General features: G+C 41.3%; 1 protein-coding gene across 5 annotated transcripts in view; it reads right to left on the reverse strand.

Annotated features, from left to right (window-relative positions):
- The window catches only part of MCF2L (MCF.2 cell line derived transforming sequence like), a 175,979-nt gene that overhangs the window by 125,764 nt on the left and 23,629 nt on the right, over positions 1-26,586 (reverse strand). For 2 of the 5 annotated variants that reach the window (XM_019529642.1, XM_019529640.1), the window contains exon 1: positions 21,429-22,606. The exons of 1 other annotated variant lie outside the window; for it this stretch is intronic. In XM_019529642.1, coding sequence (XP_019385187.1) covers positions 21,429-21,579 — 151 coding nt within the window. In that variant the 5' untranslated portion in view covers positions 21,580-22,606. Of the gene's footprint in view, positions 1-21,428; positions 22,608-26,586 lie in introns of those variants that run through there. 2 more of the 5 variants (XM_019529639.1, XM_019529643.1) reach the window with 2 other exon arrangements.

Here is a 26,586-nt window from a genome sequence, read left to right on the forward strand (position 1 = left end):
ACATCGACCCGTCCACCACCACCCTCTGGGTTCGCCCCCGGAGCCAGTTTGCCACCCATGTGACTGTGCATTCGTCAGTGCTGCAGTCCCTCAGCTTGCCCACCAGAATTGGGTGGGACACCGTGTCGAAGGCCTTCTGGAAATCCAAGAAGATGACATCCTTCCCATCTAAGCCCTTTGGCACCTGGTCATACAAAGAGACCAGGTTAGTCTGGGAGGATCGGCCTTGAACGATGCTGTTCTGCCATCCTGTTCCACTAGACAGCCTTCTAGCAACCAGAAATCCCATTCATCTTATAATTTATGGTATTCACATGCACACACTGCCATTTAACATCTCTGCTCAGATGCAATATAGTTAGCAGGGTGCTGAGTACATGGGGGTCTGAGGTCCCTGCCCCTCCTCCCCTCCCCCCCCATGAACACAGATGTCACCTGAAATGCATAAATCTTTCTATATGTCCATCGTCTTAGCCCTCCCCTACCCCTCTTTGGCAAAAATGAAAGCACCTATGATATCTGGTGTGAATTCTCAGCATTATGCTTGACTGATTAGACCAGAGGTGTCAAGCATATGGCTATTTTATCTAGCTCATGGGGCTCCCAGAGATGCAGGGGTGGGGCAAGGAGCGGGCAGGCCCTGCCACAGGATTTGGAGCTATGGCAGCCTCGTTGAGAAGGGCTTTCAGTGGTAGTGAGGGTGAACAGGGTTGATGAGCAATAGCTATACCATCCCAGCATCATTTATCTCACTGCTGCTCACACCACTGCTATTACTATCTGCCCCTGCCTCACCCCCAGGATCGGATCTGACTCAATCAAATGAGTCTGACCTCCTGAATGAGATGATTCTCATTACAAGTAAAAGGAGCTGTGATGCAAACCCCATTCCACCTGTTGGAGAGCTATGTGCAATCTAGTTCCAACTTAAGTGCCTGAAACACTGGTTCTATTCAAAACCATAGGTAGGTCCTTCTCCTGCTCACCATTGATTTCATCTTGTAAATGATGTTATACAGGTCGCCACATTAGCAATTTTTTAAGGGACTTGAGCAGTGTGGAACTGAATCACACTTGGGTTTCTATATAGACTTGGCCACCTAATGGGGGTAATAGAATCTGCTGTACAGTATGCTGAAAATTTCCTCCTTTTCAAAAATTTATAATTACACAAGAGTCATGATATTCCTTCTATACTTGCAGGGAAAAGGGAAGACATTGTGGCTGCCTTGAAAGAAACCAAAATGAAGTGAAAGAAGAACTATATCACCATCACAAAAGCAGAGATCTGTATCCCTCACCCTAATGACTTCAGCAAGACATTTATATGCAGAGGGACCTGGCACTAACTTGGTTGTTGTTCTTCCAAATTATGTTCTATCCTTAAGACACCCCAACCTGAGTTATGTTGACTGAACTTAATCCTACAGTAAAATGTAGAAATGAAATGTAAATATGTGCAGAGATTAGCACTGCCTTTTCGCCGAGCCCTCTCAGGGTATGAAAAAGGGAGACCATCTCAGCACAGACAACAGTTTTATCCACACATTTCAGAGCACATGAATTCTGATTTAGAGGAGACTGTAGAGCTAAAAAGAAAAAAAAAATGCTTCAGGAAGGAGGAGAATATCAGTTTGATAGTAATTCGATTCTTGAGGCTAGATTCACAAAGAGATTCAAGCTGAATTTATGCATCCAAAATCTAAAATTTAGATCTTCAAAACCTCTTCACATTTACAGGCATGTCCAGAAGCATCTCAGTCTTGACATTTAATGCCTGCCTGCCCTAAACCCCATGAACATCCACAATCTAGGTATTTTCCTCATGCTACTTGTCGGCCGCAATTCAACAAGCATTCTCAAAGTTCAGTGACACTACTGAAGAGACATAAAATATTGGGGAAAAGCTGGCTTGGAGAGTTTGGAATGTGGGAAGTAAAAGCTTTGTTGTTTTATTTTTAAGATGGTCCCAAGGCCTAGGGACAGACATTACACAAACTGGTTTAAGTGATCAGAAACTGGATTAAACCTGTAACAACATAAATTCAGTGTACATAACACTAGTTTCAAAATGGCTGAAACTGGTTTAAGATAAACCTGGTTGAATGTAGTATCAGACTTAACTAATTTGGGTCAAACTGGTTCATGCAGTGTCTGTCCCAGACCCCTTTCTCTTTGAAGTTAAGCCAGAGTCCCCCAGCATCCCAGATGCTTTGCAGGCCTGGGCTATGCTCTCAGCTCCAGAGAATGTGGCTGGCTCCATCCCTCTGCTACCTAGCCAAAGCTCCAGGGGAGACTGCAGGCACAGCAGGGTCTGCCTGGCTCCCCCTTGCCCCATCCCCTCTAGCTGTTCAAGCAGGGATTCCCCCCCCGCCACCTCCTTCCCATCTCCCACATCATGGACCCCAGCCCTACAGACCCTAGGCATGTGGTATGCTAGCTAATGCTGAGAAGTGGCTGTGCGTTTGTCTCCATTTTCACTGGGACAGGCAGACAGAACAGTGCCCACTTAAGGCTTTTTGAAGCTAATCAACAGGTCATCTGGTAATGTATGGCAGAGTGTATAAAATGTATAAAGTGTGTATAAAATGGCAGAGTGTATAAAAATAAACCAAATGCATTCTGGCTATGACAATGACTGGCACAGAAGCATTCATAACAGAGATTAAGTAAATTAATGCATCATCTCTTGCAAACTATAATTTAGTTTAACTGACATGTTAAAACAAAAGAATTCCTACTTATCTAAATGTTATTTTGAATGAGCTGTGATGGCCTTTAAGAAAAAAGCAAACACCAGAAGTATTTATTCCTTAAACCACTAAGCAAAAATAATTTGCAGTTATAGTTATACAGTTTACATCAAACAACCCCCAAAGCACTTATGGAAAGGTCCATTTTTATAGTCTTGCACTAAGGAATCTGCTTGCACAAACCATTCTTTGCTAACTTGTATCAAACTATTTGCCAAACATTGACAAACCCAAGAGAACTGATGCATCTTTTCAGTTCAAGACAGCAAAATATTTTTCAAACTTAGCTGCTTAGACATACCAGCAAGGCCCCTTTTGGCATCTAGGTTTGAATTTAAGCTGCACTCAGTTAAAATTCAGTCATAAAACATGACAAAAGTATGAACAAATTACTGCAGTGTGCAAGTAGCATGGGCAGCATCTGTGTGGCACACCTCAGATCTGGGAAGAGAGAGGCAACAGTGGCAGAATGGGCAGGGAGCAGAAAGCAGAGCTGCAGATGGGGCATGTAGCAGAAAGGAGAACACCAGATTGGGCATGGGACAGGGATCAGAACAGTATCCAGGGAGTAGGTTGGGCTAATTTGTGGCATGCCTACAAAAATGTTGGCTCCTAAGTGACTTCAAAGGTTAAGCAAGCAATGCTTTGCCACGTAAAGCAACAAAGTCCTTGTGGATGACACATATTATAGCAATACAACTGTTGTTTTCCAAAGAACTACATTCTCTCACACTGCTAACACATACCTGAAGAATGAGGTAAGGGGACCATGCTTTCTTGTTCCAGGTTCACAAAAGGGGTGTGTGTATGGGGGGGATGCTTGCATTAGCACTATGGAATAATCAGCCTCCAGTTTTTATAGTACAGAAAAAAATCCTTAGCTGTTTCAAGATGTGCAAGTCATGCTTCCAAATCCATGTAGAGTTCTGAGATATATAAAAGAAATCCTTAATATTCAATTCCTGACACATCAAGAGATCCTATTTTTGTCCCAGCATCTCTCAGATAACCAAAAAGTAATTAAGCGCAGGAGAATATGCAATTAAGTGCAATCCTTGCTACAAGATTTGAATGGCAAAGAGCTCTCAGAATAGGAAACTTCTTCATCTGAGGGTTACATTTAGCTGCGTGATACCTGACAAGAACTGAGGGCCATGGGACAAATGGCTTTAATCTCTCTCCACTGCATTTTGTCCATGTACTGTACTCCTGGGACCTTTCAAGGTCATTAAGAATTGTGTATAAAAGCCATCTACAACTGAGGGTGGTCACTGAAAATGCAATGAAGCAAAACACTAGGTAAGACTCATACAACTCTGTGCCTCTCCTTGGGAATCATCAAGGGATGACTCTTCTTCCGCTAACATCCTCAACAGCCTTCTGACATGCACCCCTACCTCATACATAAAGGATGTCAAGCCCACTGGGCTCCACAGACAGTTTATCACAGGGATGGAAGAACAGCAAGAAGTAGTAGCAGCAACTGGATACTTTAATTAGAGGAAGGCAAGACTGAATGGAAGGAAACAAGTTCACTGATCGTCTCAGGTAGGAGTCTGAATTGCAAATGCAGTCGAGACTGAGGAAATCCTTTGCTGCAGTGGCAGAGAGTCTGGAAGCCAAGTACAAGGCACAGAAAAGAAGTGGCAGTTGTGTTCACTTGCAGTGGAAAAGAAAGTGTAATGGAAGCTGCAGCAGGAGTTAAGGGGAGGGTAGGAATCACAGGCAACTTGAGACAGAAAAAGAAAGGCTAATAAAAGACACCAATTACACACACAAATGCACACATTTTGAGAAGAAAAATCCCACACATACAAGCAGAGAACACAGATCTGCTAAAGAAAATGCTGCTTCACTCCCTCACAAACAACTACACTTATGAAGCAAGTTAATCAAAATGCAAAGAAAAAAACCTATCAGTAACAATGGATACTATGTGGTGGCTCTCCACACAAGCAAGATTACAATCCTTCTAGTTTTTAAAGAATAATTACACTTTCAGAAACCAGAAGAGCTTTTAAGTTGGTACTTATTTTGTTGGAACCAGATCATCATTATCCAACACTCAGTAACACTGGTGAGCACTAATATAAGGAGCAGTGCAGCTGTCTACATCAAAAATGGTGAAAGAAAAAAACCAAAACTAAACAAACTTCAAAGCCCCAATCTTTTGCCTCCCCTTGACGCATATTGCCTTGTCCAAACCCCCCTCCTTAAAATGAATTTAGCAAGGGAAATATGATGGTCAGGATTAGGAGACAGACATTCCAGGTTTCAATTCCGTGTCTAAAACAGGTTTTAGTTATAGCTTTTGGAAACATGATCTGTGGCCCAGTTCTTAAAAGATGCCCTTAGCTGCCACTCAATCAATACAAGTTTAATAGCGTTTAGCATCTACAGCTTCTCAGCCTTAGTTACCAGGCACCTTTAAAATGCTGCTTATGGGTTAAATTCTAAATCTGGTGCTTAGACTGCCAGAATACTTAAGTTTTACCAGGCCATGTGCCTATAACATAACTGAAGGGTGGGCACCAAGGCAGCTGTCCGTGTGTGTAATGGGAGGAAAAGGAAGGGGAAAAATAGTGATCACGAAAGTGGCATCATGAACCCTGCGCAAGCCCTGAAAATGGCCATGCAGCTTCTAATGTTTTGGGAAGCCATATCTGAATCCTTCCTACTACAAGCTCTCTGCTTTTGAAGGCTGTAGTAGGCTCCAAAAGAACGCACCCCTCCAAAAAAAAAAAGAAACAAAACCAAAAACAGACAGACAAAGCAAAAACAAAAGACCCATGGAAGGCTTATGGGGACCTCTACTTTTATGGAGAAGTAGAAGGTGGCAAATGAATATAGTTAAGCCCATATTCCAGCTGATACTCAGGGCTAAATACAGACAGACAGTCAAAAAACCGAAGGCTGAAGCTATTCAATCTTTGTAGGTTAGTTTGAGCTGCACAGATTGAATCAATAAGCAAATGAACGAACATTCACTTTGGATTCTGGAAATACAGCCACATGCCTGCAGATACCCAAGCCAGAAGCCACGCTGCACTAGAGCACACCTCCTTGCTCCACTGGAGCCAACAGCTTGGGCCAAGACTAGCTTAACCACCTTTCAAGGAAGGGTTTGTAAGGGAGGTGCAAAGCATCCTGGGATGCTGGGGGACTGAGTTAACTTTAATCTGGGAGGGGATCTGGGACAGAAGTTCAATAAACGGATTTAACCTAGATCAGTTAAGTCTAGTACTATATCTATCCAGGGTTATCTTAAACTGGTTTCAGCCATTTTGAAAGCAGTTTATGTGCACTGAACTTCTGTTGTGTTACAGATTTTAAATGATTTCTAATCATTTATACCCATTTGTGTAACTTCTGTCCCTAGGCAGGAAGATCTCCCTTCAGATCTAAGGGCCACAGCTCACTTTCTTCCACATAAGGAAAAAGAATTAAAATCTTCACCCCTAAATGTATAGTGGTACAACCAAGATCATAACAACATTTAACCTAAAGAAACCAAGCTGATGCTAACAGCCACTACACATCATGGATCCAAAAAAAACAAGATCAGCTGGAAGAGTTTCCCCCTTCTTTGCAGACACAGCCTTTATTAAAAAATATAGTTATATCATCTGTATCTATATATCGTAACCTGTAGCATCCTTTAGCATGGATTAGCGTATACAGCCAAAACAGAAGCCTCTCATGAACCTGAAAATATTTCACACTCATCTGTGGACCTTATAACAAAGAAGATTCACAGCAGGTGTCCCCATGTCTGTTCACTGTGAAGCAAACAGGAAGCATATCCTCACCCAATGGAAAAAAGTCAGTTCATGAGAGGTAATCACCCTAGAACTACCACCATTTTCTTTCTTTTCAAGTTTCCTGTGGTGTTTCCTGCATAGTGCAGGATGGAAGTGCAGACACCCAACTTTTTTTTTCCCCGCCAAGGCTCGAGCTACAATTTTCCACATTACGAACTATTTGCATCATTACTCTATTTACTCTTAGGCTAGGTGCAATGGGATGGGCAGTTATTGGTACCATTCAGAGGGCAAAAAAGCCTCAGATGAGGAGCGGTCTGTTTAGTCACTGGCTTTAATTTTGTCACGCGGACATCAAAATCCTCATAGCCCATCCTTTCCAAATAATGAGTAATTAACATAACATTACCAAGAGGAAGATAATTGTGCATGCCTGCTCTAATTACAAAGAAAGATGGAAGATCTCATTGTTAACTACCGTAACATTTCCTAACCCCGTGACTAGCATTTTTAAATTAAGATGTTGTGTGTAAAGCAAAACTAGGGAAACTTCTGTAGATATTTGGTAAGAACCACAGCCAGAACACCACCCCGTGAGCCCTAAATCTTCTTCTTTTGGGTTGTTGGTTTCCTCTGCAGTGCAGATGCTGTCGCCCCCTGCCCCCTGTGCTGCAGGGATGAATTGAAGGTTAAAGAGCAAATTCCACTAGATCCAACACACACTCACTGATTTAGCTAACATCCACATGGCTAATGTAAGACAAGTTTCAGACCCCACTTTCTCTTCTTCCTTCCTGGTGGAGTCTCTGCTAAAACTTGATTTTAGCATTTGCACCTGTTCTAGCATTTCACCATTTACAGAAAACAAACTCAGTGAAGCCCAACCTGCAGTGTCAGAGCTAGTGAAATAAGAAATATTTTATTCCACTGCCCTGCTATTATCACTGCCTTTTTCTTGTTGTCATGATCAAGATCACAATGCTTAAGACCCAGAGAAAGAGAAGAGAAAGAAATAATTTGCTTTTAGGTTTAAATTAAAAACAAAATGGAAAATGAAGAACTACAAAGAGCCAGCTTGCTCAAATTGGATTTTTTTTTGTTTTCTTCATAGTATATTCTAGCAGAAGAGTAAACAGGATTCTTGTTAGCCTGTAATAAGATAGCACACCTTCTCCCATAAACCATATCCATAATTTAAACCTCCTTTATTTACAGAAGATTCTCAGCCTAACAAGCCACACAAGTATTTTTATAGCTAGGCTTGCAGAAATGTATTTCTACCTACTGAATTCACCTCTGATAAGTACAGTATTATTAAGTGAGCTTTAAATCTGGTATTTTAACAAGCAGAAAGACAGTCCAAGTAAGCAAAAGGATCCACAAAATAACATGGGGTATGGGGTGGTGGTAGCAAACAGAAGTTATTCCATTTCATATGGATCACTCAAAGAGTGACTTAGTAGCTGAAGTCATAACTCTTCAACATGAAAAATACAACAGGATCTTTTTGTAAACGGAAGTGGTTAGATGTCCTGGACCAAAATCCCTGCCTCCCAAAGGTGAAGCAGTGTTTTGCTTGACCTCAGCCTGCATTCCTGAACTTACAGTATTTCAACAGCACCAAGTGCATCTGTGCAGATTTTTTTAAGGCACACTGGGACCCAAAATAGGCAACATGAGGAGTATAGAGCAGCAATACATACAGTTGAGCTCAAGGGTCCAAAAGAGAGGGGCAGAGAACTTCTTAAGGCAAAAAGGAAACAGCAGCAAGATCATTTGTGGAAGAATATTTCCACACATAGCCCTTCAGCTTACTTATTTGAGGCCCAGGGATAGTTTCTCAGGGAACTGGATTTCTCATCAGAAGAGGGTTCTTGAAGTACAATAGGGGAACATGAAATGGGAGAGGGGTAAAAACACTCTTTTCTTCCCCTTGAGGATGTGTAGATGTTCTCCTACACCTTTCATGGCTTTCTCTTCTTGGAGCATTCCCTTTTTGAGGTGTGATAGAGATGATGCAGACAGCATATTAGAAACCCCCCCCCCCCCAACAACTCAACCCTCTTTTCTACAGCTTTTTCTGTCAACTTAGGGAAAAGTAAAAAGAAGGCATTCTGCTCTGTTTCACTAAACAGATCAATGGGACTGCTGCTCAGTTAAAGCCAGAAAGAAAGAGTTAGTCTCTCAAAGCAAAAAAGCCTGGCTTTGGTTTATCTTTTTCCTCCTTTTTTTGCTCAGTTCAAGAAGGCAGAAGTTCTTACTGTACCTGAAGGGGAAGTAAAGAGAAAATAGTAGCAACTCCCTTGTCAGCTTGTCCAGAGAGGTATAAACCTGTCAGCTACTTCCTGACAACTGACTAGCACAAAGCCTCAACCAGCTCAGCAGGGGGGGGGCATTTAAGGAGTCACAGGTGCAGCCAGAATTGGTCAGGTGCAATCAGGTTATGGAACACGTTGTTCTGCTGCAGAATCCAGAACTTGAGAAAAAGTGAAATAGTGCCTACCAGCTGCTGGGACATTTACTGGAGCAAGAGTTTCAGATAAAAATGACTCCAACCCAAAATGACTCTGCCCACATTTGGCAAAGTGTGACCCTTGACTACTCCATTGCTTCTCCTCTGTCCCCCCACTTGTGCATTAGTAGTGTAAGCAGTTTAATACTCTTACTTGCTTAACTCTTGGCAAGACTAGTGTATTACAAAGCATCTCGGTCTGTACCTGATGTTCTGATTCTAAATATAAGTAACAATTTAAGTCTCTTAATTTTTTTACTCTCAAGAATAGGAGGACCACTCATATGGTTAAGGGCCTGCAGGTAAGGTCCTATTAGGAGAGATTGAGACCTGGATCTCTTCAGCTTCTGCAAGAGAAGGCTGACAGGGGATCTTGTAGCCATCTATTAATTCATCCGGGGTGGCAGCAAGGAATAGGAGATACTCTGTTTACCAGAACACCACTCAGGGTAACTAGAAACAATGGCCACAAATTGACAGAGCAGATTTAGATTAGACAGATTTAGATTAGACATCAGGAAGAACTTCTTTATGGTTAGGGCTGCCAGAATCTGGAATGGGCTTCCAAGGGAGGTGGTGCTCTCTCCTACCTTGGGTGTCTTCAAGGGGAGACTAGACAAGCATCTGGCTGGGGTCATTTGATCCTAGTGCTCTTTCCCCCCCAGGCTCGATGATCTACTGAGGTCCCCTCCAAACTTAGAAATCTATGAAGAATCTATTGACTCCTCTGTGAAATCATATGAAATATGAACTTTCATTTCTACCCAGGAGAACTTTTACAATCTTTTTTCCAATGTCTGATGAAGGGTGCTTCTGCCCAAAAGCTTGCAATTAAAGACCCTTTTTTGCAAAAAGTCTTGTTGGTCTAATAAAAGATATCATCTCTACTATGAGTCATGAAGAATAAAACAAAGTTGTGGAAATGTGCCAGAAATCACATACAAACCAGAACTAAGTTTAAATGGTGCTTTGTCCAGGACACTTCAAAGCAGGAACAGAGTAGCAACATTTTAACAGGGAGCTCACACAAAACACTGGTTTCCCAGATAAGGTTTGATTGTGCTAACATAAGGAGAGAGAGGGACTGGTAAATAACTGAAAGAAAGAAGCAATCTAACATAGCAATACCCCCCCACCAAAAAAAATTGCCAATATTTATAGCTCTTTGCTCCTGAATTGTGTGCTGTATAAGTTATTAATATTAACTTAAGGATGTATAAAATTAAACTTGTGTAATCTGAAGTTGGGAGTGCAGTAAGTAGCACTGTAGATAGAGTACTAGACTGACTGTGTCCTGTGTAATGTTAGTAGAAAACATCAGGGGTGTCTCTGATGGAAAAGACCTAAAACCAAGCAATTAATCACTTGTTATTGTTGAAGATTCTCTGGCGCTGCCCATGGGAGCTGGAGTTTTAACTCCCATCTCCTAGCCAAATTAGGTTTAGATCCACAAGGAGAGAGCATACAAGGCAGAAAGACTAGGTAGGCTACTGGTTAGGACATTTACCTGGGAGCAGGGAGTCCCGAGTTCTGTTTCCCACCGTCAGGACCATCTATGCCTTCAACCAGGGGTGCTCAACCCTGGCTTGTGAACCAGTGCCATGTCATCCAGCCCACAGGACTCTCCATGGATCTTATGCAGAGTCACAAGGGCTGTGGCCCTGTGCACTAGATCAGGTACACAGGGTGACAGGGGCCCAATCCTGGTGTGCAAGGCCACTGGAGCCTGATCCCAGCTGGACAGGGGCAGAGGCAGAGGCAGTGCAGAGCTTGATCTGGACCACAGACTGGCCCCATGCCTGTGGAGCCAAAACTGTGAGCACCATTGCATTAAACTGTCATTGGATAAAGTACGGAGACAGCTGTGGGAGCAGAGATCAGGATTGTGTTAGAGTCACGACTGAAAGAATCTTGAATTCTTTCCTGCACTATGCCTCAGCTTCAGCAAGAAGGAAGAAAATGCCACCACCCAGCCCAGCCTCTATCCTGGTGCTTAAGACCCTCCTTGGTGGTGGAGGGTCTTAAGCACATTTGAATCCTTTTCAAGCTGAGAAAGGCAATGAACTCTGGTCCCCCACTTTCTGTTGTAATAACTAGACTATTATAAAATGTGCACACCCTCATTGTTTCCCCTTGCTCTATGGCTTTGGATGATAGTCACTCTTGCTGTTATTTGGTGCTGAACTTAATCCTGTTGATGTATGTTAGGCATCAGAGCACAAATACCAAATTGTGCCCCTGCACGGGACTCAAGCAAGAACATACAGTTTCAGGAACCCAGATTGGCTTAGAAATCATAGAAGCAACAAGTTCCTCAGCTGTTTTAAAGGTGGTGGCTGGGGTAGGTAGTGGGGTGAGTGACAGCGGTCTTCAGTTCCTGGGTTATGGAGCTGTGCCAGTGCTGCCTTTGGCAGCCACACTGACAAGCAGGGAAGCTCAAAGAGCTCAACATGGATGCAGGACATACCTAAAGAGGGGTGTGGCAGCACCTGTCCCACATCCCACACACTTCTGCCTGGATCCAACCCATGGATCTGGGCAAACTCTACTAGCAAAAATGTGAGCACCTAAGGACTTTTAGAGGTTTAAGGGGCCAGGTGGGGTTTGGAGGATTGCACTCTTGGTCCTTTTGTGCATCACGGGGTGTCAAAGATAAACGCCGCAGGCCGGATCCAGCCTACAAAGCCAAATCATCCAGCCCCCAGTGCTGGCCCTGGCCCATGCTGGATCTACCCTGTGCCCAGGGCCTGGAGCATGTGCCACACATTGTGCTTCCCCAGGGCCTGTCCAAGACCCAAGATCCAGCACTCATTTTAGCTGCTCTGGGATGCAAGCTCCCCTCTGGCCAGTCTGGGACATGTACTGCACACAGCTCCAGGGCTGGCCACAGCAGGCTCTGGATGTTGCATGCAGGGGAAAGTATCTGTGGGTCTCCCACCATATGCCAGATCCAGGACCTGCTCTTGCCAGTCTGGGACTATGCCACATGCAGTGCCTGCTCCAGCTGGTCCAGGACCTGTGCTACACACAGATCCAGGCTGTGGTGGGGAGGTAGGTCCATGGGCCAGATCTGGCCATGATCTAGTTCCTGTCTAATAATGATACAAGTAAATCTTTTTTTCAATTTGACCTCATAACCCTTATAATTCAAGTTACAAAAGAAGAAAGGCAACCTCCCTGAAGCTATTTGTAAGATAAAATGTGCTGTTTCACTGCTTGAGTTAAAAGAAGACTAGATCTATATTCTGCTCCTCTGATAGCTTCTCTGCCACAGGGCATTCTGTTGTGTCTCTGAATTGTCTCATCTGTGAAGCATGACAAGATTTTATAGCAAGAGACATATTTCATCTAGTTGAACTAAATACATTTTGAGGAAATAAATCAGTATTCTTTATCATTATTCAGCACATGCCTCTGAAGTGCTTCAAATATCTGATCCTATTCAAGCAGCAAATCATTTTATATCTCTGTAGGCAAAACAGTGTGCAAAAATGTGATGATTTTACTTATATCATGGAGTTCGTATTTTCAGGCTTTAAAGAATGACCTATTCTAATTACATATGAAAAACATTAAAAGCTCCGAAGTGTAATTTTTTCATCACTCAAAAAAAAGCTTGTCAAAACCTATATCTAAAAGAATATTTAAAGTTAAATTCATATAAAAATCTCAAAAGTACTACCATTACAATTTTATCCAGGAGAAGAAAAGCATAATACATTCTTATAGCTGGAAGTTCAACCTAGATGTTCAAAGAAGATGCAGTCCCTGACAGCACTGCTATCATCCCTCTGCTGTGTCCCTGCTTACCATTATTTACCACTGGATCCTAAAGAGGTTGTAAGTACATCAGCTAAATGTGGCAACTTAAAGTGAAAACACCTATTTATTTTATAGCATTATTAAAGCTGAGATTCTAGAGGCTAATTTTCCAGTTGCAGAATTGCAGATAATTTGAAGCTGTAACAAAAATTTAAGAACAATGACATATTTACAATTTTCATCTTGAAACAAGAAGAAAATGAAAGACCCATTCAGCTCCTCACTCCCACTCTATGGGAAGCTAATGGGCTCCCACTGTGCCCAAAAAGCCGATGCACTTTGTTGGACCACCACCTGACAAACATCCCAGGCCTCTGACAAACAAAACCTTCAAATATTTATTCCTATCGAGTGTACCTCATCTACAACAGAGATTCAGGGATGATTTCTTAGACATCCACAATCCAAACCTGTCACCAGGGTCACAATCACAAATCACAGTCAATCAGTAGTCTCACACATTTTTTTAAAACAAATTATATTCTTGACTACCCTGAGTTTCCCAGAATATTTGGAAATGTGAAATAAATAAATCAAAATCCACAAATCTCAAATACTCAATAGATAAATACTCAGATTTTTCAATAAAAGATCTACAAAATTTCTTGGTAAAAGAAAACTGTAACAATTCATCCTTTACAATCCAACTGCGTGTTCTTGCTAATTTACACTGGAATCCAAATCCTGTTCGAACAAAGTTATGAGAGACAAATCCAAACCTGACTGAAAAATAAGGCTAAGCCGAGTGTCACTGACACTGATAACATTCCAGCTCAAACAATCTCACTTTTACCTGTGGAGGAGGAAGAGGGGGGAGGACAAGAACATTTTGAAGAGCCCTATATGAAGAGGTCCTCTTAGCATATAAAAAATAGCCCCTAAAACACCCTTTAACCTCTCACTAAAAGGAAATAATTAATTTGCTCAAAAGCAGTAACATGTTCTGCATTCACACAGGCAAGTTAACCTAACCTTGTGGTCAACTGTATTAAAGATTGGGTTTGAAAAATAACAATGTCAACAGTTTTTTGCCTATTGATTTTAGGAAAGCATCAACCAACATGACTAAGGATAGAGCAAAAACAAAAATCAGATTGAAAAAATATAAATTGGGTATAATATCATACAAAAAACTATCCAAAACAATCTTTTAAGAGGGTTGAAAAAAGGTCTCTGAATAAGAAACAAACCCATTAAGGTTGTGTGAATCTTTACCAAACATTTTGGAAAAGAAACAGAAGTATTCCATGGAAATATAAGGGATGGTCTGGTACAATTTTTTTGGTCCAGTTTGAATAAGGATGAAGTAGAAGTCTCATATGACAGTTTGCTCTCTTCAGCCTAGTTTCCCTAACCAAGTTATGTGAACTGAACTTCATAACCTTTGGAAGTTTGTCTAATGTATTTCATGAACATCTGGGGTTTTGTTATCAGTAATTTTGGTAAGAGGAAGTAGTCGTGAACCACTTCACAATGCACTGCTGTACAGTAAGAAAAGACTTTCAATTAATATAAAAGATTGCAAGCAACATGTTAAAACAACACTGTAGATAAGGAACCTCAATAATACTATATTGCTGGTCTGGGAATGACTCTACCCAGATAGTAAATAATGGTTTTGCATATTGTTGACACATTCTCTATAAGAAAAAACATGCTATAAAACACTTTAAAAAAAATTCCCAGGTTCATATTTGATACAGGTTTATATTTTTCAACAGCTAAGAAAGTACAAAAAGATAACTACCTATTACATTATTCATCTAGATACTGTCTATTAACACCATTTATTAAGTGCAAATTTAAAAGTGTAGTTATGGAAAGGATTAATCAAATAAAAAGTCTTCATTTTCAATGTCAAAAGTTGCAGTTATTAATTTATGGTACACTTTTTTTGGAGAAAGGATTTTCAATGTGTACAATCAACATTTTCAAAATGTTTATTGTCAAAACTTATATTTATATAATACAGATACTGCCACAAATAGTTTTTTTTAGCTCTCTCAGATTTCAAAATTAGACTATAAAGGAAATGCACACTAGCAGTAGCAACTCATGTAGCTTTTTTAGGTGAGAAACTGAGATGACAATTATGTAGAGTTTTCTATTAAACTATTGGAATGCTTCAGTGAAAAGTAACATCAGACCTAGAACTCCATTCAGTTTGTTGGAGGGATTGTCATCAGGCTGCATTAAAATAGTAGCCTGAGAGGCTAGTATCTCAATGCTGAAGCCATAAAGGAAGTCAAGCACTGTCTTTTCAGTTTCACACAGTAAGCAGCAGAAACTGCTTTTACTGTATTTCTTGCATACACATACATTTCTCACATATAATGCACACTCCAATTTCCAGAAGCTGTGTTTTGGGGAGGAGGTACATGTTGTATGCAAGAAAATATGTTATATATTTTGTAGGTAGAATTACGTTATATAGACGCCATGTACCAAGCTGTAGCATTTACATTTATTTTTATAATTTAAAGACAATATCAGCCCCTGTTATGAACTCTTGGAATATTTAGCCCCCACTGTGATAATTAATGGAACAGCATGACTGCTGTTATAAAGGAGGCTTTATTTATGAGCTAAAATAAAATTGTAGCTAATAACTGTCAAGATATTACTTGGTTTCTAAAAGTTCTGCCATTTTTCCATAATTTTGTGTAATGCACCGCACCTGCATTGTTTGCCTACAAACCACTAACTGTTCTGAAATGCTTTGTAAATTTCCCAAACTGGAGTCTCCCTGGTGTTTAAGAAAAAGATAACAGAGAATATAACTCATATTTTAACAAGTTTGACAGTACTGGAAAAATGTTCAATCAAAGCTGATCATCTGCCAAAAATGGTGTTAAGAACTCAAAATTTCAGCAACTGGGAAACAAAAATAGACACTTGCAAAAGAAAGACAGAATTCTTTCACACATAACATTTTCTTATTTCTGCTTTTAGACTATTTTCTTATATACTTTATTATAAAGATTACCAGTGAATTGTTCATTGTATGCAATAGCAAACACAGAAATCCATTGTTCATTTATCCATTTTCGATATTTCTTCTGTTTGTCACAACGTGTGTCCAACAGTGTCTTTTGCTTCAAAAAAACTAAAAGTTGTTTTCCTCATTTCTGTGAATATTCTACCAATTACAAAATTTTAAATGTTGAAAGTGACATCTACAGTGAGACACCAGGAAAAAAAATAATTATAGAAATAAAGCTTGATCCCTCCAGTATCACAACTCAAAACAGTCTAATCTCCAGAAGGTAAAAACTGAGTAAATTAGTAGCACTCATATAAGCTGTTGGATTGGTAGTTCCAGGGAATGTTTTCTGGGTGCATCTACACATGCAGTTAATGTGACTGAATGTGCTTCAGCTGAGTGTGAGCCAGAGTAAACTAATCTCGACATCACCATCTACACATACATTTAAGCACAGTAGGTTGCTGCAGTGTAGGTGCCTTTGCGTGCTCCACAAAATTGGCCTTTAAAGTAGCTTAAATGCCCTTTTGCACCACTTTAATGGTTTTGCTATACATTTGGCCGTGTATTCCACTTTAATGGCATTGCTGTTTGCACACTCAGCAGCGTATTCCACTTTAAATTACTTTGGTACGTACCAGGATAAAACACCTATGAGGTGTTTTAGTTTGCTACCTAACAAAGTGCAACAGTGCACAGCTGAAAGCTGACGTGCTCGGGGCTTGGCAAGCCCTGTGCAGCTCAGGGGTTGTGAGACCTGGAGGCAGCCTGTGAAGGCAGGCTCTACTGAAGAAAAAAAAAAAAGCAGTGAGCCTGATCTTTTTTTCCCCCTCCCTGGAGCCTGCCTGCCTAAGTTGTGCAGGGGCCCGGTGCTTCCCTCCATGGCTGCGGTGCCCCCTGGGACTGCCTAGGCTGGATGCCAGTGGGCAGGTGCCACCTGAGGGTTCCCCATGCAGCTTAGGAACCACTCAGCCCACTGGCAGCTTGCCCCCCCCCTTGCTGCCGAAGAGGCAGGTAAGGACTGGACCCCTACCCTTGTGTACATGCCACGGGGGTTTAGTTCAGTTTAATTCTCCCTAAATTGAAACGGTGTTTTTAAAAATCCACCATTTCAATTTAGGGAGAACTAAACTGAAGTAAACCCTTGTGGGTAGTACAAGCAGCCTAGGATAGTATCTGTGTCTGACAGGACTGTCCTACACCAGAGTAAATTAATCTACTGCATGCTAATTGCATTGCATGTATAGATGGTGACACTTAACTGCACATGAAATTAGTTTAATGCACAGTAAAGCGCACATGTAGACGTGCCCTCTGTTTATCAGAGAACAAACACTAAACAGGTTGCAGTTCTCTAACCATTTCTGTATTATTCAATGAATGCTGATTTGGGGCGAGAGAATAAATAGGTCTTCATGGCTTTTGAAATATTGATCTCCTATTTGACTGTATCAAGGAATGCAAATTCTAGTATTAGTTCAGTGATATGCCCACTGTCAGACTAATAGCTGGACTGAGATCAGAAAACCTTTTCCCCTAAGAATATAATAACTATTGAATGGCAATAGCTTTTTGTTGCTACTGGTGATCTAGAGATGAGGAAAAAAACCCATTAAACTCCATTATCGATTTCATCACTTTGCACCTGTGAGCCCAAGGAGTACAGTTGTGAACCACTGCCTCCTCAAAGTCATGTCACTGCACTTGAAATGAGGCAGTCATTCCAACACTGTAAATTGCACTGAAGTCTATGCTACCTTGGTTATGCTGCTAGAGGCACACCAGATGGCAAGTGTAAAGCTATATATACTAAAAGAGTTAGTTTTGTGACATATTTAACTGAAATGTAGTATTGATCAACTTTCTGGTTAACTGTAAACAATATTAGAAAGGGGTTAAAAGGTTATTAAGTTAAGCTCTCAAAAGCAAGAAATGGAAGAGTTATGGTTGCCTACACAATATTTCTATCACTTGTGCTTCTGATTTCTAACTACTTCCATCCATTCCTATCCCATATTTACATATACACCCACCCATGCACCCACCCAGAGAGCATGGACAGTTTATCAAACATCACATTATCAAATACTGATTGGGAACTATGCTCAGGTAAGAACATACCACTTTCTCCCACAGATGTTAGAAAAGCAGAAGGATTCATAACAGGAGGATGTCCCCATATCCTGTTTGGGCTCTGTGTATCAGCCTCTGTCTTATAGGTCTGAGAAATGACAAAACCTTCAGCTTGGGAGGAGGAGCCTCATTCTCACAAAATATGCCCAGGTATCTCTGCCTTATTTGCTTCAAAATTTTTTGGGAATGGAGGAAGTGTCTCAGACTGCATTGTTCTGGTACTTACCTTTGCAATTGCTCTTTGTTTTCCCAGGCTTTACTGTTCCCCATAAGGCTCTAAACAGCAACAGCACAAATGATCCAGTCTTTATGAAATGAAAGTGTTAGAAACCTATTTTTGTTTTTTAAATTAAAAAACTTAGGTCCTAAAACATTTTATGAGTATATGCCCAGGAAAAATCTTTGCTGTGTCTAGGAGTATGGATTTTTGTAACTCCGATCAGTACCATAAGCTATTTAGACACCTCAAGCAATATGCATTTGGTAAACTGATATATTTTCAAGAACTAAAGCATAAGCTAGAAAATCTACAGGAAAGACAGTTCAAAGATGCATTTTGTGGCTTACATGAAACAAGAGGCTAAATTCAAAATTCTTCCTAGAATACATGCACAACTCACATATGTCACACACTCTTTTTAAAGGGGTTGTACATTTACTTATAAAAGACTGAAACATATAGTGATACAATATAGTTAAGTTGGCAGTTAACTTACCCTGGGCCACAGAATCTAACCAAGAACACCACTCTGAGAAAAAATAATAACTCCTCATTTCTGCCACAGAAATGTGTATGCGAGTCGTCATGACTCAGAATCTCACAGGAAACCTCCACCTTTTCCCTTCCTGTGCTCAGACCATACTACCCTTCATACATGAATTGCTTTCTTACTGATTGAACTTTGTTCCTGAAAAGCAACAGGTGGGACAAAGATGACTTTACAAATAAAGCTTTCTCCAATAACTTTACTGCTTGTAATTATATCTTCAAATACCACTCTATGTACATATTAGGTGTACCCAGCTTAGAACACACTGCAACTTGACAGTCGTCTCAGGCCCAGAAGTACAATGCAGTGCCTGAAGCACAGGCCTGCTGTCTGTGTCTGGCAGCAGGGCCAGCACCTGCTTCCCGCTGCTGCTCACCCCCAGCAGTCTGTCCTGTGTTGTCAGGTCCCATGGGTCATTGCCCCTGTGCCTTGCCTCTGTGCTGAGTGCTGCTGTTGAGGGCTGGCTACACAGAGACAGCCATGCAGGGGCCCAGAGAGCCAGCACAGGATGCACCACCAGCATGTCCTCCCTATTGAGGCCTGGAGCCCCCGGGTGTACATGCCCAAGCCTTCCACCCAGGGCCCCAGCTGGAGCCAGGAGGAGGTTGGAGACCTTGTGGTGCTCTGGGGGGATGCAGAGGTGCAGAAGCAGCTCATGGAGGGTGGGCGCTTGAACACCCACATTTATGAGGCCCTGTCAGGTGGTATGCAGAAGCAAGGGCACTCCCGGTGGGTACAGCAGTGCCGCATAAAGATCAAGGCCTTGTGGGCACAGTGGGTGGCCATGACCAACTACAATCATTGGTCCAGTCGTGCCCACAAGACCATGCCCTTTATGCAGTAGTTCACCAGGGTTTTGGCACCCTCGGACCCAAGCCACAACCCTGCAGTGCTCACCAGCAGAGGTGGCCTGCCCAAGCTCCCATCCCACCCTGACCCTCCAGTGACACGTCACTGGAGGAGGGACCCTGGGGTATTCAGCACCGTGCCCCTCCCACCTCCTTGGCTGTTGCATCCCCTAGCAGCTCAGGGAGCCCCGGCCAACAGCTCCTCCCCTACTTTTTTTGTTTTCCTGATTTTCAACCATTTCCTTTTTCTTTGAGAGCCTCTCTTTTTTACTTTGTATTATTATCACTATGGTGTTTCCCTTGGTCCATTCCCCCACCCCGCTTTCTTCCCCCCCCCTTACCTTTTGTTTTTTCTAATTTCTACCTATTTATATTTCCACTGACATCCTGTCACACTTTCTTCATCCTTCATTTCTGTTTTCCTGATCTCCTACAAATTCCATTTTTACTGACAGTTTCTTTCTACCTTTCTTTCTTTGGCCTTGTTCTCCCTGCCTGCTTCCCCCTCACTTACTTGTTTTACCTTTTGTCTTTCTAATTTCTACCTATTTACATTTTTATTGACATCCTGTTTCACTTTTAACTTCTCTCATTCCTTGGAGTCTTAGACCAGCAGAGACTCCGTAAGTCTGAAGAAGGGTGACCGCGCCCGAAAGCTTGCCTAAAACTTTTTTTCCCAGCTACTCAGTTAGTCTAATAAAAGATATCACTCAAAGAACCTTGCCTGCCTATGTCCTTAGACCAATACAGCTACAACCAAAAACCCTGTCAAAACAAATCATTTTAAAGAAAAATAAAATCAAAATACATTTTTAATAAACATCCAGGTATTTTATATATCATTTACATTAGCAACATTTAGCCTACCATTGCTACTATACATGAATATACATATTTGAGTGTATACACAAATGTGCATGCACATACTTTTGTATATATAGAGAGGAATTAATTGTAAGTTATATGATCAAATAAATGCATGTAAATCTTAAATTTGCTGTCCCATATTATTTTTATAGAACCCTAGTGATTCCATGAGTACAGTAAAACATCAATCCTCTGTAAAACAGATGCATTTCTTCCAATTCAGGTCATCCTTTTATACCAGATTTTCTAGGTGGTTTTATTTATATTGCCTTGACTGAACCAATCATTGAAGGTCTCTAGAAGAAAAGGACTAAAAGCAAGCCTGTCATAAGCCTACAGAGCCCCAGAATCTCTGGGTATCAACTGCATAACACCTGAGACTGCAGAAAGGGAAATCACATGTATAGGTTCCAGTATATTTTTTATGTACCTGTAGGTCTCAGAAGAGGTTTATTACTTCCAGTAAATACTGACAAGTGAAAAAGAGGGAAAACACTATTCAAGAATAGTATATAGTACACAACTCTCCCCAAAATTCCAGATTCAAGAACACTTGTTGGATTCTGATGTGTATATAATAAAAAGAAATGTTAATTCCTACCAACACTACAGCAGTCATTATATGGCTATAAACATTACATCATCTATTGCTCTTAAAGGCATAACAAAAAGTAAAAATACCTGTTATATTCAGTCATTTAGACACAAGTTTTTTATCAACACAATTGAACGACTAGCCAATGTCTGAAACCAAATTTGTTTTCAGAGTTCTTCCAGAATAGAATCATTTTTTCATAAGTGTGACTTCCACTTCTGAATTCATATTTTTCAAATATAATTTACAAGAAAATTGCAAAAATACTATTTACATGTAACCATAATTTGGATCCAAGTGCTTTGAATGTAATGATTAATGAAATGACAGCTGCAAAACACCCCCTGCCCCACACACATGCTTCCAAAACTGAAGTCACCTCACCAGACCATGCTTGACGTGGGTTATTTCGAGAGCGTCTCTTTGGAATGGAACGAAGTACTGTGGATGAGACATTGTGAAGGATTTGGCTGAATCTTGTTAGGATCCTGGAATGACCTTCTTGTCCTTCCCTTAAAAGTCCGTGTAGAGACATGGATCTATTTCTTAATTTTCACAAAATTATTCACCAAAAAAAAAAAAAGTTAGTGCTCTTCAGAATTGCACTCTTAAATCACATTGAAAGGATGCTCCTTTTTAATGCCAACTGCACTGCAGAACAAAATTCTCCTGGAATACTCCCAATCCCAGGGACATTCAAGTACTATCAAAAAGGGATGGAAAAAATAATAGAAGTTTGAAGAAATGGAAACAGGTGCAGGTCATTTATTTGTATTGTTTGTGCTTTTCCTCAGGAATCAAGCTGTATTCTTACAATAGAGAAGATTAATAAACTCCTGCAATTCTGCCCTACTGACAGAAAATGCCAAGATAATTTCTAGCCAAAGCTACAAAATTCTTTCCACTCCAAGAACGTTTCACACCTTAGCTATGAAAATATAACATCTTGATTATGAATACACTCTGTGTTTTCTTATCTTCATAAAAAAGGTTTCTCACTTACGTAGGTCAGATTAGCAGAAAAATCCTTCAGAAAAAAACCCGTTAAACAATACCTTTTTTTTTAAAACAACCTTACGCACTTCTCCCCAAAGCCAAATAGTCACATCCACTGAGACCGTTCATTTCCACAGCATTCACTATCCCACAGCTTTAGCATTGTTCATACAAGTAACTTGTCCCACTATATATTCAGATGCTTCTCATTCATGTGCAGAGATGTTCTGTAGTTGCAAGGTGGTATTTTAGGCTTTCACTGCAGAAGGGCACTTCAAGGTCCTCTTCATAAGTTTACAAATCAGCATTCATCCAGGCAGAAGTCTAATGTTGACACTCAGTGCACTTCCTATTCCTGCATCTCCCCCTTCCTCTACTCCCCTGAGGCTAGCACTGTGCTGATGCCAGCAAATGAGATGAAAATATCAATGCCAATACCAGGTTATCAACTAGGAACACTTTTTCACTAATTGACTCTAATTGAAATTTCCATTTTCCCCTCCACCCTGAAAAAAAAAAACTGCACAGAACAGAGCTGAGCCCTTCAAAGACAAAGTGAGTTCCCAGAAGATGCAAGCAAAAAATCCTAAAAGAAAACTCCCAGGAAGATTCACGTTTAATAAACAAAGAACAATAGGAAGGAAGGGAGGGGAAATGGATCCCCGCTTTCTTAAAACATACCAGGAAATTCTGCACTGTCTGCTCCCCCTGTCTCTTTCAATGCAGGAGAAAGAGGAAATTGATAATGCTGCTTTACTTGGCAGTGAACATTTTCCACCAAATATATTTAACTGTGTCCTGTATGGTAACAAATCTACCACAGCTTCAACACGTATCATTACAAAAATTAAACTGAAGAATATTATTCTGTGATGTGGCCTATCAATATTTAAGTCTACTACATGCTACTACTAACAGACCAACAGAAGTATTGTTTAGCAATAATGAAACTCTGCAATCTAGAAGAAAGTGTATTTATTAAAAATTGAAATTTAGGCCACAGTAGAACTTCCTAGACCTCACAGGGGATGCCATACATATTGGCTATGCTTTTCACCTAAAGTTGTTTTTTGAATCATTAATTCCTGCTGATACTTCGGCAACAGCATAACAAGGTGCAATACCAGCTGCCGGTGGGTGTCCCGGGCCTGGTCTAAATGTAAGCCCACCCACTTGCTTCATGGTAAACTGTCTGTGTACCTTTCCTGCCATGCCTTGATGACAACAACTGGAAGATATCAATAAGGCAGGAGGCTGCCTATTTACCTGACTTGATGCCAAGGGCCCATATACATGACTCCGACCTCCCCTTTACCATGTCCCATGCCTTGCAGATGGCATCCATGTTCCTCCAGTGCCTTACACTGGGACCCAAGCTCCAGTCTCACATGGAACTCTCATTCCCCACTGGAGCTTATAGTCCCAGTGCCTTCACACTGGGCTCTCCTTCTGTTCATCTCTCTGGACTCTCAGCCCCATCCCCATTCAGGGCTCCCAGCCCCATCCCCTGCCCTACACTGGGCTACAATCCCCTTATCCCCTTGCCCCAGGAGCTTCATACGTAGCTCCCTGTAGGCTGGGGGCCCCACCCCCCTGGAGCCACATACTTGGCTCCTTAATGCAGCCTCAGAATTTGTTGCAAGTCTGTGTGCCATCTCTGGTCCCTTCACCAGCCCAGGACCCTGCCTCAGAACTCACAGTGAATCTGGGCCCTTGCTCTGTCCTTTGGGGTGTGCTCCCCTAGCCATTCCCCTCCACGGGGTCACCCGCAAGGCAGTGGGGGCTTAGGCTTTCTAGCACCCCATACTTGCCCTTCACTGGGGAGTCCCCAGGTGTGGCATTTCCTAGAGATTGTCCTGCCAGAACCAGCCCCAACACACCATCCAACCCCAGCAGGGTATAGATTTAGGTCATGCCCCAGGACCAGGAGCCTCCTGCCATTCCCAGAGCTCCTTCCCTTACCTCCAAGATGTTGTGAGCAGCAGCTCTAGCTAGGTGGTATTCTTTTCCCGGCTGCTACCAGCAGACTGCTGGCTTTGCTGCGCAGGGCCCTGCTCTTACAGTGCACAGCTGGGCCCTGTTCCCAATCAAGTAATTAGGCCCGATTGGGAGAATAGCCAGCTACAGGCTGCTTTGCTGATGTCCATGCCCCTAGAAGTAACAGAGCACACCCTGTGCTCTGTTACACAAGGGTCGATACATTACTTATGCCAACAAATGCCACCTTGCACAAGGAAATCAGGAGCGCAAGAAAGTAAATCACTCCATACTTTTCTACTGCAACTTTGGTACACAAAAGAAAATGGACATCCTGAACTTATCTTGCTGACAAAGGCCATCCATCATGGTTTTGGCCCCAAATTGCTACATTTTCTGTAAGAAACTACTGACAAACATGACGACTACAAAATCTAACAATCAAGAAGAGTCACAGAGGGAAACTGGAACACTTGAAGCAAATTCCATTTGTTTTCTATTTTAATTATAAATTTGCTACAATAAACAATTGCATCACTGTACAATGGCATCTAGGTCAGTCTTCCTGAACCTGACTCATTATACCTGAATAAATAATAGAAGAAGAAACATAAATATGGGAAAAAACAACTTTTTTGGACATTTAATATTTTACTAAATGTTCAACTCAGGCAATAAAAATTAGAGTATAGAGTAACATACATAAAATAAACTTTGGCAAAATTCCACCTTTTCTAGTGTAAATCATTAGGGAGGAGAAGTGGAGTAGTGCTAGCCATACACACTTACGCAGCAGGATAGTTCACTGCTGGCTATTCAGCTTCCAAAGTAGAAACCCTGTGAAACCCTACGTGACCTGGTAGTGATGGCTGTGGTTGGTCTGTGCCAACCAGCTGCATATTCCCGCACAGCTGGCAGACCACTTTTTGTCTTAAAGCTATGCACACTAGCCTAGTTCTGATTGCAAGCCTAATGCTCTCTCAGACTGTGAGCAAAGTCCCTTTGGGCACTTGTGCAATACACTGACAGAGCACACAGTCTCCTTTAGTGACTGACTTAACAGAGAAGAACAGCCTCCTACTACTACCAGATAACAAAGTTACTTTGGTTCAAATACTGCTGGCTTCTGCTATGATGCAGAACATACTTGGTTCAATCCAATAAATGTTAATGCTTTAAGCAGAAGAGTTCTCCATTCCTCTCTCTGTCTGCTTACTAGCCTGTACACAAAGGGTGAATACCGTTTCCTGTTGAAGATTAAAGGTTTTGACTCAGGTTGCCAAGGTGCAAAATACCCACAATCCCACTGAAATCAGGCCATTAAGCTACAACTATGTCACTAGAAGTCATTTTTAATCTTCTTTCATGCATTCAAATTTGTTCCTAGCAGCAAAGGAATTAATCACTGCACTGGCTGTAGCAGTATGCAATCAGAAGGAAACAGATGGTGTAACACAGCATTTTCCCAACAGCAGCCACCCTCAAATTGCCAGTAAAAATAATTGTTTTTTTGCTGTTGTGTTACTATAACAAAAATGTACACAGACAGGATTGCTTCTGTGTTCTGTACTGCATCAACAAGCTAATTAGTTCAAAATATAGCAACATTATCTGAACACTAATTGGCAATACTAAATAAGCAGCACCTGATCTTTCTCTTTACTGTGTAAACAGTAACAGGCAATGGGAAATACCTCTGTGAATACATCAGATGACTATGCACAGAGTGGTGGACTCAGAAAAATCATGGAAATTGATTTTTCTCATTGCTATTTGAATAATTTCTCCAGTTTTTGGCATACAGAATATTGCCATCACTTCAAAGCAGTTTAACTGAGGTTTTGTCAGTCTTCTTTGATTCTTAGGAATTTAAGACCTTTCAACATTATTTTGGCTCTTCCTTTGGATCACTGAATTAAACTATCATCATCTTTCCCTGCTTGGCATTCTCATTGTTTCTTTTACTCTCTGTACATGATTCTTAGCTTTGCTGAACTTCTTGTTCTCCTGATTGTGTTTTTTCCCCCAAACACTAATGAATATTTACAGGCCTTTCTCAACATCCTCAGGTTAAATACACAGCTCAGAAATGTTCACATCATAAGGTAAAATGACCTCTCTTCCCCATGTGGCACATGCTCTGGTAGCAGAATTAGTGTGATGCTAGGGCACAAGAGTTTAGATATGCAGAGGAGTATACCTGCCATTACCTTGCAGCGCTGTCTCTTGGGAGCTCTCAACATATGGGCAGTGGGTGGGGATGAGTTAAAAGATCTTCTGCTACAAGGAACTTTCCATCTTTCCTCCAACTCTTTCTACAGAGTGAACATATGAGAGCTGCAGGGCTTTCTTCAGATAGCGCTACAGTAGCAGCTATGCAATTATTTTTCAGATTAAAACAGTAAGGACTGCAGAGATATGTCATGGATAGCCTAGTATGAGAGCAGTGTATGGGGTGAAGGGATTTGTGCTGCTAGACAAAAAATAATTTAAAATTAAGTTTGCCTGCAACAGCCTCATAAAAGCTAGGGATATATGCTTGTTCAAATCTTGCTCACAAGATACAAGA

This window comes from Crocodylus porosus, unplaced genomic scaffold (assembly GCF_001723895.1).
Source record: "Crocodylus porosus isolate Cpor-Errol unplaced genomic scaffold, CroPor_comp1, whole genome shotgun sequence".
Lineage (NCBI taxonomy): Eukaryota > Metazoa > Chordata > Crocodylia > Crocodylidae > Crocodylus > Crocodylus porosus.